Genomic DNA, 14,341 nt, shown 5'->3' with positions numbered 1-14,341 from the left:
TTGATTTCAGGCAAAGGAATTATGGTTTGTATACCAATGTTTCCTCTAAAAAGCAAATTAACATAGAGTAATAAAAAATCACTTGAATTATAAATTCATATTTTAGTAGCTAGTATCTTTAAATTAATGTTGATATATTTATAATAACAATCAGTGATTTCAGAAGTACGGTACTTTTGGAAGAGTATGCTGTAACAGTAATTTAAACTTTCATAACATGAAAATGGAGCGAACTTTGATTGTTTGGTAGAGACTCAGTTGTCTAATACAGGCGCGGTTTGAACAATGTGTTTCACTAATGAAGGGGTTTAGTGGTGTATAACTCAACCCGTGGTTACATGTAAAACTTTTATAGCCATAAACCTACCTGTGATCAAGTAGTTCATTTTAGTTCTGGTTTATTTATTTGCTGGTTTATTTATTGGTTTATGTTTTGCGTTATTTATCTTATATAAACATAAAATGTCTGATTCATTGATTAGTTTTGTATGTTTTATTACTTCCTTTCATTCTAAAAATAACTTTACAAACTTATGGGCTTTTATCTAATATATTTTCCAAATTTAACAATTTAACTAGGATTTCTATATTTTTGTACAATATATCGATAGTTTATTCAGGGTATTTTCTGATGTTAGCTTCACTCACTTTTATCCGATTGTGTACAATGAACGAACTCTGAACAGCTTCAAAGAGCGGCCAAACAAATTACATCACCAACCATTTGCATGGAACAATCCATTCAGCTGTACAGTTAGAAGCCGTATAGAGGATGAGGACACGGATTTTTTTACAAATGGACATGCCGTGTTGAAATACATATACAGACTGTCCCAAAAGTCCCGGACCGGTTTCATATTTTCTAAACGACAACAGATAAATCAATAATATTTTGCACATCAACACCACACCTAAAAATCTACTTTTTTAAGGAACTATCAATTTTCTGTCATATCATGGAGACGTCCCGCAAGGAGTCAGAAGGAAATCTTAAATAGAAGCATAGGTTGACATGTACATCAAATTAAAGGTCTTTACTAGCAGAATATAATGCCGCAAATTTGAACTCAAACGGATTACTGAGTAAAAAATGGCAGCCGTTCAAAGATTTCTTGAATCTGCCATTTTGAATCTTTGAACGACTGCCATTTTTTACTCAGGCCTTCTTTTGAGCTTGAATTTACGGCATTGTTATCTACTAGTGAAGACCTTTAATTTGATGTGTATATCGACCTATGCTTACGTTAACAATTTTCTTCCAATTCCTAGGGCTGTGCCCCCCGAGGAGTAAGCGTATAATAGCAATGCAAATAAAATGCATCTTTGAACCACTGTCATTCTTGACTCGGTTGTCCGTTGAGTTCAAATTTGCGGCATTATATTCTGCTAGTAAAGACCTTTAATTTGATGTACATTTCAACCTATGCTTCTATTTAAGATTTCCTTCTGACTCCTTGTGGGACGTTTCCATGACGTGACAGAAAATTGATATTTCCATAAAAAAAGTAGATTTTTAGGTGTGGTGTTGATGTACCAAATCTTATTTATTTATCTGTTGTCGTTTAGAAAATATTAAACCGGTCCGGGACTTTTGGGACAGTCTGTATAAAAGAAATAAAAGAAGATAATAAAAAAATTGATTTTTTTTTAATCCTGTCATCAAAGGTTTAATTTGGGTCTGGATTATTTATTTGCTGCGAATGTTTGTGCGTCATTCATATATAAATAAAATTCGAGTTTTGTCTGTCTTAAATAGAAATATAAAAGCATATAAAAAAATAAATCGATAGATTTTTCATATTTAAACGCTTCCATTGATTCTATAATGAGCTCGTTTATAAATTTAACACTTTACATTAGATTTTAATGTGTATCGGTCATTTATCCAGGGGTTTTGTATTGGGAGAAGTAGCTTCACGTGTTTTCATCGGTTTTGTACAACGAAACGCACCCTTAATCAGCTTCAAAGAGCGTTCCAGCCCACCTAAACCACTAAAGCTTTTGCATGAAAGATTCCATTCAACCGTAGAGTTAGGAAACAACGTTGGCTGAATTCTGTTAATCAGTTTTATGATTACTTTTCTTTTAATTTACTTAATGACTATTTTCAGTACCATATTATGTACAAGTGTTTTTTTTTATGAAAGTGGTTGTAAACCACGAATTGCTTGATACAAAAATTCATTTTCGTCGTACTCCAGTAAAAATAGCCTTTTTTAATATATGCATTGCGGGGCTTAATCAGCTCTTTTGTTCACCAGGGAGTAAACACAATTTTTATTCCCTATGGAGTAATAATTGGCTGTTGTAAGCCCAGATATAAACTTTGATTGTAAGTAATCGCACGTATCGAAATTGAAGAAATTTATTTCGTCGGATGTATCTTATTATTGTATATTGTTGTCAATAGTTTGACATATCGGTAGTATAATGTACACTAGTAAAACGTAATGGACGAAATCTAGACAGCTGCTGGTTTGCATTCGTAAAATTTAAAACAAGTTGGAAGCCTTTTTGAGAGGTTATCTTTACATGAAAAGTATTTTAAAATTGTAACTTAGTTTGTTTAAATAATAGTACGATGTGACAAAAATATAGTTCATCACGTGGACGTGTCTTTTCAACCTTCGCTCATTATCCTAGTGAAACTTGTGGTCTTATGTATTATCTTGTACTGTTAGTTAAGGCAGAAAAAAGAGCTCAAGTCAACAAATAACTCTGTTGAATCGTACCAGATCTGTATCACAAGGATGCAACACTCGCCACTAAACGTAATTTTACAAGGAAATGAATATTCGTTACAAATATAAGACTTTCTATTATACTTCGTTTTTAGAGAACGCAACGTAGAACACGTAATGACCGTAGTGGCTAAGGACAACGGCACGCCGTCCAAGAGGAACTACGCGCGTCTACGAGTGACTGTGGAGGACAGCAACAACCACGCGCCACAGTGGAGTCATCAGCTGATACAGGGATATGTGCTGGAGTCAGCACAACTAGGCTCCACAGTCCTCACTCTCTTGGCTACTGACAAAGACCATGGCAACAACGCGCAGATACGCTACTCAATACTGTCAGGTGTGTTGGATGAATCTCCCCTCAAAAGTCAACATCCAAGAAAGTATGGTTTAAATTACATAAAAAAGTTATATTTTAAAATTGAGTTCGTGTACCGTAGCCATACATAAAGCCTCTTAATAGTAAAATTCAACATATTATATAAACATTATAATTATGTGACAGTTTGAAAAAAAAACTAAGAGGTAATTTTAAATTGTGGAAGAATGGGAAGGATATGTTATTAGCTATCAGATGGTAAACTAAGATGAACATTTTTAGTTGTTATGCAAAATCCTGAGACAAAAATATCTATCGTGCCAAACTAGATAAGTCCTAATAGATATGTCCTAATAGTTTATATAATAGTTGTTTATATATTAGCTTATAATTACGTACTTTTCAAAGCATATACAGTAGCTTCTCTATCGAGTCATTATACAAAACGTAATTTATCAGATAAACTTATCAAGTTCAAGTAAATTTGGTCTTCTTTTAATACTTAAAATATATTAATTATACTGTAGTAGAGTGATATTTCACTTTTTAAGTGATATTTTGACGCCACAAACATTTCGATTCAACATTTACGTTCACAAGTCCGTAACCTAGAATATCCTGTCAATGCCAGGTTCAGGAGGTTACAAAATCGTTGACATGCTACCTTAAGCCTTGTATACCCAAACGTAACAAATGACTGCATTTGTGTGTTTAGGCAACATCGGTAACACGTTTCAAGTACACCAGAGTCTTGGCACCTTGTCTCTGAGTGGCACTGTGGACCAGTCTAGACTCAGTGAGTTCATGTTGACAGTCCAAGCTAAAGACGGAGGGGAACCTCCACTCTCTACCACGGTGCCCGTACACATTCTCGTCATCACGGCCGATGAGACAGCTCCAAGGTGCGTTACATAAAATACCTAAGACCAAAAAAAAATTACATCTCAACGCGATAGTTTTCCATCTCATACCGATGGTTACATCTCAACGCGAGATGTTGATTTTTTTATCACTCCTTTTGGAGAGCTCTTTGATATGACACCTTTAATTCCCCACCTTCACATCCTGGACACAAGGGTTCTAAGCCGAAACTGTAACTTAACACCTTACCGTTGTTTTATATGATACAGGTTCACTCAACGATCCTACACAGTGCAGATCTACGAGAACGAGCGCGCTGGATCGCTAGTAGAGCATCTGGACGTAAGAGCGTCTTCCTCCGTCTTTTTCGAGATCGTCGAAGGTGACGCCAACCATGAGTTCGCCGTCAACCCTAGCACAGGATCTGTCACCACATTGGTCCCACTAGATCGTGAACTCACTGAGTCGTACAACCTGACTGTAACAGCCACTAACTCGGTGAGTTGAGCAATTACGACACATCAACCGATGAAACAATTGATCATTTCATTTCCTGTTCACTAATCTACGTAATGTACAGTATGTTTTTTATATATTTTAAACTAATAGATTTGTTTGAAAAGTCCATTTTGAATTCTACAGACATTCTATCCCCATGTTAAATTTGTAGCCAGTTTTTTTACCAAAATTGTCGTAGTTGATGTGAGCTACCGACAGATTGTGCTGACCTAAATTACTGATTTCTGTCGAATGCACAATCTTTATTAACAATTCGAGCTAATGGAACGACTGATTGAGCTATAACAACTGTTTTGACCCCTCAACTTGGCCAGCAACAAAAATGAGGTAGAAAATAGATTTTTAGTCACTAGCGCATTCTGTGTCTTGCTCACACAACTAAGTTCTTAAAAAAAAAAAAATTGGCCACAGCTGGTCCATATAGATGGGACGTCTACTTCAGTATCCAATAGTAAATGATTCTACCCACAACCATGTGTTGTGTTTAGGGCGGCTCCAAGGCAGTGTGTAACTTACTCGTCAACGTTCTGGACAAGAACGATAATCCACCTGAGCTGGTGGGACCTACTGACATCTACGTAGGTCTGGTACCAGAAGACGCCCCAGTGGGTTCTCTGGTCATGACCAATGGCAGCAGTCCTCTCATCATCTACGCCACCGACGCTGATACTCAATCCAACGCACTCCTGTGGTTCAAGATACTAGAAACAGCCGCCGCAAGCATGTTTTACATCGATGGTTTTACAGGTAACTAACTATATACGTAATAGGAGAATAAAAACATTGTCATAGAAAAACGTTTTGTTGGTTTATTTAACAGTATTTGTATATTTAGTTTTTGGAAACGCGTTCCAATCCATTGTCCAACTGCTGTTAGTGAATAGAATAGCTTTTATTTGGTTTTCTTTACTGTTTCATAACCCGTATATGACTCACTCTACATTACGAAAACATCATATCTCTAACGGTGTTCTCATTCAAGGAACGTACTGACCTACAACTTAGCTTGGTTATGAAGGCGATCATAAGCTTTGATTTCCTGGGGGAATGTGGTCTATGACTTTTTCATTGAGGGCAGTTGATTTACCACCGTAGCAGGTGTACAATACATCGAAACAAACCTCTCTTTTATTATTTGTTATAACATACTGCACAATTTTTTTAATATAAAATATTTTATACTTTAATATTTCATATTATATTGTAACAAGGAATAAAATATATAGGTTATAAAAACCAAATGATATAAAAAATTTAGTATATATTTGTATACGAGGTATGCAAACAATTGTTTTACACGAGTAAATAAAACAAAATATTTAATAAAAAAATGCAATAGAAGAAAATTGAATTCAGAACCTAAGACCCTAGGCGGCGTAACGGGTAGTCCATTTCTAGACCATAACAACGCGTTTTTATCCTTCCCAGAGCTGTAGTCCACGAGCACAATACAAGGTGGCAATGAAATCTGGTCATTATTAAATTTAGGCTAATAATGACCAGAAAAAGATTTGTTTTTCACTGTGGCCTTCAAAACCTATAATAAATTTCCCAACTCTCTTAGATATCTAGACCGGATAAACTTGATTGAGAGGCACCTTGAGAAACGTCTACTATTTTGTAGACGAATATGTTGATGGCCGAGAATAAATTCGTGCAAATCTACAGCCTAGCTTTGTTTAATTTATGTTAAATGTGTTATGTCATAAAAAAACTCGTTGCGCATTAATAATCATCAACACTCAATAATCACTAGCTCATCAGGTAAAATAAATAAGTAAAATTGATAATAGGGGAGATATTTTTTCAGTTCGTATGTCCAGTAATTGAAATACTGTTTATTTTTAGGCACTATCAGAACCAAGACACAACTGGACTACGAGACTCTGAGTAGTGTGAGTTTCACTGTTCGAGTGTTTGACCTCGGAGAGCCTCGGCTGAGTAGTGACGTCACTGCTAGAGTCTACATCGCCATCCAGGACGTCAATGACTGCATGCCGCGCTTTGTAGAGTCAGAGTACAACTTGTCTCTTCTAGTCCCTCCTTATCCAGACGCACATCTGCTACAGGTATAAATTCATTAAATTAATAGCTTACATTGATTCGTATTACAGATTGGTCAATTCGCAGTAATTTTCATTTAGTTTACTAACGCTGTAAGGAATAATGTTTTCCTGCTCTGTATATCCTGTAGTATGTATTCGGTGTAGTATATCCAGTGAGCTATTCGGTGGTAAAATCTTCCTCTTCTGTGGTGACTTCCGCCAGATCGCACCCGTCGTCGTGAACGCTCGAACGCCATCTGACATTGTTTGCGTTTCACTTCGGGCCTCCCATCTCTGGCAGCACTTCAAAATCTTTGCCCTGACCACAGCTCACCGAACTAGTAGGTGTACGGCCTATTAAGATTTCCTTCTCGACGTAGGCAACGGTACTGTTAGTTCGACAACTTTCTTGGAGGGACGGAACGAACAAAGTCTAATTCCGTTGCTTGGAATTAGACAAGTGACGTCTTTGACTGATTTGGTCGATTCCGTCTTTCCCGAAAACGTCCTACTCGACTCTGATCTGTGTTCGCGACGCGCAATCCTCTCGACTCTGATAGTGAACGTCAAGGAGATCAACGACCACATCTTGAACTCCCTTGACGGTCATCTGTACGAGCTGAGGAGCGCCGACACAGTGGACAGAGAGAACGACGATGGCCTGGATGTCGACGTTCAACTCCTGAACACGGCTACTGGCAAGGGCGTACCAGACCATGTTCTGCGGCTGAAGATCGGCTCTGTTTGCCTAATTATGAGGAATCTCAACATCGCTGAAGGACTCGTCAACGGCACCAAAGTCATTGTAATCGGCATCTCCAACCGTCTGATTACAGTGAGACTTCCCGGACAGACGCAACCTATCGGAATTCCCCGGATTACGTTTACGTTCGCGTTTGTCGAGGGTTCGCCGTTACGTGTTCGTCGACGTCAGTTCCCACTGATGTTGGCCTATTGCATGACCGGACACAAGAGCCAAGGTCAGACAATAGATTCAGTCGGTGTTGATTTACGTACCGATTGTTTCACGCACGGGCAACTGTACGTCTTGCTCAGTATGGTCAGACATCCCGACCATATTGTCGTTCTCGTCCATCCCGAACGTGCCCGAGATGGAATCGCATACGCAAAGAACATTGTGTATGACGATCTCCTTCTCTAAACCGGACTTGACACCAGCAGTAGGCTAGGGGATCTGCTTCATCAAAACTCCCCGTCGTGACTTGACAACACCGGCAGTTGTACATAGGGGGCCTGCCTTACCAAAAGTCCCCGTTGTTGTACATATTTCCTTTTAGTTCTTTTTTTTTAGAAATAAGTCGTTTTTTGTGTGTTTAGTATTCTAGTTTGACAGTACGATAGGGGACGTACCTTATCAAAAGTCCCCGTTTTTGTATATATTTTTTTTCTTTTTTTAGTAGTTAGTTTAGTTTTTGTATATATTTCCTTTAAGTAGTTAGTAAAGTTTACTAACTTGTACATTTGTGAATGATTGTAAATATGGTTCCGACGTTTCCTGGCCTCCTCGTGGCGGAACTGGATATGCCATAAAGTTTATGGCTAACCGACAGGGAAACAAACACTACTTCATCTATTTTAATAAATATATACATGAATATCTACTATAATCTATTTACTTCATATAATACTTTACTATTATCAACTTGTTAACTTATCAATCTACTTATCTTATTCAAAAGTCTACTAACTTGTATATTTTTTAAATAATTGCAAATATGGTTCCGACGTTTCCTGGCCTCCTCGTGGCGGAACTGGATATGCCATAAAGTTTATGGCTAACCGACAGGGAATCAAACATTACTTAATCTATTTTCATAAATATATACATGAATATCTACTATAGTCTATTTACTTCATATAATACTTTACTATTATCAACTTATTAACTTATCAATCTACATCAATCTACTTATCTTATACAAAAGTTTACTAACGTGTACATTTTTAAATATATGCAAATAGGGTTTCCACGTTTCCTGGCCTCCGATCTACTACAATCTATTTACTTCATATAATACTTTACTACTATCAACTTATGAACTTATCAATCTCCTCTTATATATTCATGAAATCGTTATTACTTTAATGTAGATTTTTACTATAACGAACCCTACTCTCCGTATATTTGTACTTCGCTTGACCAACAACTCAGTTGTAAAAATACTTAACTAACATAGTCTCTTACCGCAACTTTAAAAATGATTTTTTATGAGGTGTTCCTTAAGGTCGAGCTCGAAGTTAACTTATATAACTTAATATTGACGGTTTCACTTCTTGCTTTGTTACAACTTCACTCTAATTTACTAATTACGACTAACAGCTAGGGGGCCTGGGGCGAGCCAAAGGCGAGTACATTTTATACAGTCATTATGAAAGTGCCTCTACCTCATGAAGGGTAATTGTGTATTGTCGCTATTTATCTTCTCCCACCCCCGCAGTTACTTAATGTCACTGCCTTCTTGTCTTTAACATAGTTCATGTGTTGTGTCACCCTCTGTGTGTATAAAATACATTGTTGGCTATCAATTTCATGTTAAATTCTTTTACAGTACATTCCTTTAATTCAGTCCATTGTTCACACATATTTATTCAATAAATGCTGTATAAACTTGGCATAATAAACAAGCGATGTTACCTTCTAGACATACGTTTATTGGTACTTCAATGTTCACAGTTTTTCAAACTGCATCCAACTCCGCAAGTAATATAGGTGAATAGTCCACCTTATATTCAGAACACTAATAAAATCAGTTTCCGCAAGACACTTAAGACTTTATATTAGTGATCGAAGTGGTTAAATATCAGATATTATTACAAAACATTTGCATAGTTATTGTGATTTTATTTTGGTGCACTATCCATTCCGACTTGGTCATCATTACCAAATATTCCACAACTTTTCAATCAAGATAGTTAGTTCCGGCCACAATCGAAATATATACATTTATGTTCAGATACTGATAGTTCATTTTATGATACTCATACTTCTTTATTTACTTTTTACATGGATGCTCAAAGCTGGTTTAGGTAGAAAATTACACCAAATTACCCTAATTCTATAGTACATTTATCTCAAATTACAAACAAAACTATTTAATTTAAACTAAAAAGCCTCATGAAACCCTAATAACGTTAGATTACAGTGAAGCAGTGTTTGTTGGCAGGTAGCAGCAACAGATGACGACACAGCGGGGGTGACCGAGCTTCGCTATATGATTCTCGCTGGTAACCAGGACAGCTGGTTCTCGCTGCAGCCTGTCTCAGGGTTGCTGAGTGTACGAGGAGTGCTACCTGCTCAACATCACCACAGCCACTCGCTGAGAGTCGCCGTGTCTGACGGACGCTACTCAGCTCAAGCGTGAGTCAGTGATAATGAGTGTTTAAGCAATAGCAGTCCCTATTATAACCATTAAATTATTAAAAGGTCTCACTATTGTAGTTGTGATTAAATCTTATATTTTAGACGACAAACTACAATAAAGCAAATTTGGGTAGTTTTAGGTTGTTTGTAAAGAACATACAGTTAAAAAGTTTAGGTTAGGTCAGGATAAAATTCATCGTTACATCAGTTAATTAAATGCTAATCATATTAACAATAATTTCGAATAATTGATACCAAGTTAACCTCAGACATTGATAGCTGTAGTAACTGTAGGCTGTTCGTTTGCACAAGCCAGGTTATTACTGTATTGGGTTTTGTGTATAAGATCTCCAGTACAGACTACAGAGACAGAGTTCCTCACCTTACAACACATTTATTCACTTGACATTCAGTTGTATTGTGACGTGCCTATTGAGTCAGTTCTTGGAATTCAGCCGTGAAGTGTGGATGGGTAGGAGCTGTGACAGGCCAAATATATAAACCTACAGTTAAACTGGAAAACAAATTACCGGTCTGTGCCATTACCTTATAGCTAATAACAATAGAGTTTAGAAATCGATGCTCCAGGAGAGAAAAACAGCGAAAATATGATGGAATGGTTTTGCCCAATTCAGTAATATTATACTCAGAAGTGCTATCCTCAGTTGTGTTTGAATGTAAACCAACTAATTGGTGAACAATCTCTTAAAATTGCTATCTAGTAACATAGATGAAAAAAACTGACTGAGAAGATTAAAATGTTACCCCGGCTGATTTGCTCAGCATTTGAAAATGATTGTATGTATGATACTAAAATTAAACTACCGGGTAAATCTCTACCATACACTTCCCTTTTCCGTTGCAACTGAAACAAATCATAATACAATCTTTATGTCGATTGGTTTCCTCCGACACCCCAAACTTGATTACATCTCTCGCAAACAAATTACTGAATCAAGCAACCCTATTGAACCTCGTTCCAAAGCAATGTGTACGTATTGTAGCAAAATACGAGTTTTCCTGAGGTAGTGGCTTTCATTTATCGAGTTTTTAGACTTACAAGTTCCTAATTCCAAACTTAAATCTAAATTCTTCCGCTTGGTATGGAGAAAAGTTTTAAAAACAAACCCTAAAATAGCCATAGCTTGTATAAGAGTATAGGGTTATTATTACTGTATTAAATCTAGCGAATATGTTTTTCCTTTACATGATTCGAAACGCACGACAAGCGTTTCACCACAAACAAAGAAACGTATTGCTTAATAAATTCATTCTATTTTCATCCATATAAATTTATGAATTTTATATAAAAAAACAAACTTCAAATGATGCCAAACTAGGAGGTAACCCGTCCTTCGTACGGGGCCGGTACGAAGTGTGAAATGAAATGAAATGAAAAATGTGCTTTATTGTTCAAACTACATATAAGTATACCTCCATAAATGTACCACTTAAACAAAACTTAAGTTAACATAAAATAACATACCTAACACTTATTAAACAATGGTCAATGTTGACCGTATGTTTGGTTGGCAACATAAATATTTTCTCATTAACAAAACAATTACAACTGTACAAGTATAAAATGCTTATTGCAGTTATACTAGTGCTTTCCATTTGCATTAGGAAAGTACACGGTTTCGTTGTTTTAACTTACGGTATGCCATAGTAATATACACATGGCCATCTACCATAGCTATAAAAATAAATAAAACAAATAAAATTCTCATTGTGTATCACATTCAGATTCAAATAGTTTCTTTCTATTTCCCACAGCAGACCTCTATAATGTTCTACTGAATATCTTTTGAATAAAATTGAAACATCTAGTGTATCGGTTATAACACAGTAAACGTTTTTCCATCATACTGTCCGGAAAGCAGCCGTTTTTATTTCCCTAAATCGTCAGCTAGATAATCTTTTTAGGTAACTTCAAATGGAGAACATAAAAACCTATGGTAATTTTTTCTGTTCGCTAACCTCAAATTTTGTTAGTGCATTATGGACATTATACAAGCCACACCCTATTTTAAGTTATGTTTGTAAACAACAGTAATGCAAATGTAAAAAGAACCACTTTCGCGCCTAGTGTTGAAATCTACTAAATACAATGTTACAATCAGGTTATAATCTATCAGTAATATTTGGTTAATTTAAAAGTGATTCAATGGCGTGATCTGATATTTGTTTTGGTCAAAACAAAATAAAATTATAACCAAGTAACACAAACAAACTTACATAGTTCAGTCAGTTAGTCAACACTAAACAAATGTAAAAAAAAATCTTTTACACAGTTTTGTGCTCTTTTTACAGTGAATTGAGGGATGTCTGTGTAATCATTTTAAACTATCTTTGTAAAAAATCACAGAGTGATGATATCCGGTTATAAATTAATAATACAATAAAATCGTATTTTATCAAACAGATTAAACCATGTCACAATTATTTTTTACGTGATTAATTAACGTAGTTGTATTTTTGTACTCTAACAAGTAGAGTGAGGCATGCAACATATTAAAAAGATATTTTGTTGTTAAAGATTTTCTACGTTGAAGTCGAATTGCTAGTGAGACTTAAGCGTTGTACGGAAATCTCTAGGCATAACAATTAAAATGATCTGAAAAAATATATTGGGCAACGTCGTATTTGCCTTGTGTGTCTCAAGCACGAATAAGAGGATGAAGAAGAGGCTTATGACCGACTTTGTCAATAATGACAAACGTTGTGTCATCGCCGGAATCCTATCCCATAATACGACTCCACCTTCTGCTATAACCCCGCGGTCTGTCAAGAAAACCAAGTAGATCAATAACCAGAGGTCAGGGTCATATCCAAGGGGCTTACATTTTTACGTTCATCGTAATATAACATGAGGAATAAACATATAATATCATAACATGAGTAGTTTATTACATTTTTACATTTCTTTTAGTTGTAATATTCTCATATTTAAGGGTTCGTCATTCATTAAATTAGATACATGCTAAATTCAAGTCAAGGAAAAGAAAAACAAATCGTACACAACTAACTATCTAGTAATGTAATTTTTTATTTGCAATCGAAAATAGCACAATATATTATATAGTAAAATTTCATATTTTAAATTACCTATTTAAAGCTTGGTGTAGGTAAATAAATACACTGAGTTCAAAAAAATAGTTTTAGTTCAAATTATTTAAATGAAATGTATGCAAGAATATAAATTAAATTAAAATGTCAACGAGTGCCTGAGAGCAACCTGATATGGTAAACAATGGAAGCTGTCAACACGTTTATACTTTTAACGAAAATGTTTGTCATTACAAGAAGCGCTATCTGATGTTATTATAACCAGTAGAACCTGTGTACTCGTTTAAACCTAACTTACTTTGACTCGTTTGAATAAATTAACATAATAAGTTTTGTTTATTCCATGCAACGCGCTGCATTATATTCGACGTAACTTTGCAAATTAGGCTTATGGGAGGAAACAACTATTGCATTTAACTTCACTTCATCAATTATTTACTTTGTTTTTTTTTTCAAATCTATCAAGTTTCTTGTGTATTTTATTCAGGTGTATTTCAATTTTATAACTTTTCACATGAATATTTATGATCTTATTTTAAATTGTGACTGTTATGATACTGTTACACCTATAAGTTAATATAGATTAACAAACGTGGCGATTAGTAGAAAAGCGATATTGACAATTTAAATATAATTGAGGTAGTTTGATACTTACTGTTGTTAAACTGTAAAATATGAATATTAAACTAACTTCAAACTATGCTAAATAAAACATAAAAGAAAATTGAATGGGCAAAGATACAATAGAGGTGGATTTTATTCATTATGGATTCAAATAGTTTCTTTCTATCTCATACAGCAGAACTCTATAATGTCCTACTAGATATCTTTTAAATCTAATCGAACCATAAATCTTGTTTAGTGGTTATAACACAGTAAATGTTTAATACAGTGTTATAATCAGTGTTAAGTATTCTATGATTTATTTTTCTTGTAGTCTGCCTCTAACACATGTTTTTGGGTTCTTCAATATTTACATGTGATTATTGTTGTTTTTTTTTTAAATGTTCTAATTGGCCAAGAAATATATCTCCAATTTTGTACTCACTCATTTTTACTTTCATTTTTTTGTGTTTTTTTGTGATTTTTCCCTACAGTATTTCTATATCCAAACAAGTTATAAGGATTTTTCTCTCTCTTCAATACTAATACATTTATTTAACCTCAAGACAAGTAATCAAGATTAGAAAGAATTAATTCAAGGGCAAATCTTTATTCCTATTCCATTACTCAAGTCTAAACCTAAATTCTCTCCTCTCTAAATTCCCTAATAATTTCATTCAGGTTAAAATCTATCAATAAATATTTGGTTCATTTAAATAAGATTCAATGGCGTAATCTGAAATTTGTTTCGACTAAAACAAAATAAAACTATAACCAGGTAAAACACAAACTTACATTGTCC

At 35.0% G+C, this 14,341-nt stretch overlaps 1 protein-coding gene across 1 annotated transcript in view; it reads left to right on the top strand.

The window, feature by feature from the left end:
* LOC128984484 (fat-like cadherin-related tumor suppressor homolog) overlaps nucleotides 1–14,341 on the top strand; it is a 97,253-nt gene that overhangs the window by 39,157 nt on the left and 43,755 nt on the right. The window contains exons 12-17 of the mRNA XM_054403812.1: nucleotides 2,837–3,081; nucleotides 3,776–3,962; nucleotides 4,191–4,419; nucleotides 4,929–5,187; nucleotides 6,289–6,509; nucleotides 9,671–9,864. Of these exons, the coding sequence (XP_054259787.1) occupies nucleotides 2,837–3,081; nucleotides 3,776–3,962; nucleotides 4,191–4,419; nucleotides 4,929–5,187; nucleotides 6,289–6,509; nucleotides 9,671–9,864 (1,335 nt within the window). The remainder of the gene's footprint in view (nucleotides 1–2,836; nucleotides 3,082–3,775; nucleotides 3,963–4,190; nucleotides 4,420–4,928; nucleotides 5,188–6,288; nucleotides 6,510–9,670; nucleotides 9,865–14,341) is intronic.

Source organism: Macrosteles quadrilineatus, unplaced genomic scaffold (assembly GCF_028750875.1).
Source record: "Macrosteles quadrilineatus isolate MER2022 unplaced genomic scaffold, UCM_ALF_1.0 Scaffold_2__2_contigs__length_208266976, whole genome shotgun sequence".
Classification (NCBI taxonomy): domain Eukaryota; kingdom Metazoa; phylum Arthropoda; class Insecta; order Hemiptera; family Cicadellidae; genus Macrosteles; species Macrosteles quadrilineatus.
Note: the sequence above shows the minus strand (reverse complement) of the source record. Positions and strands in the feature narration are given on the sequence as shown.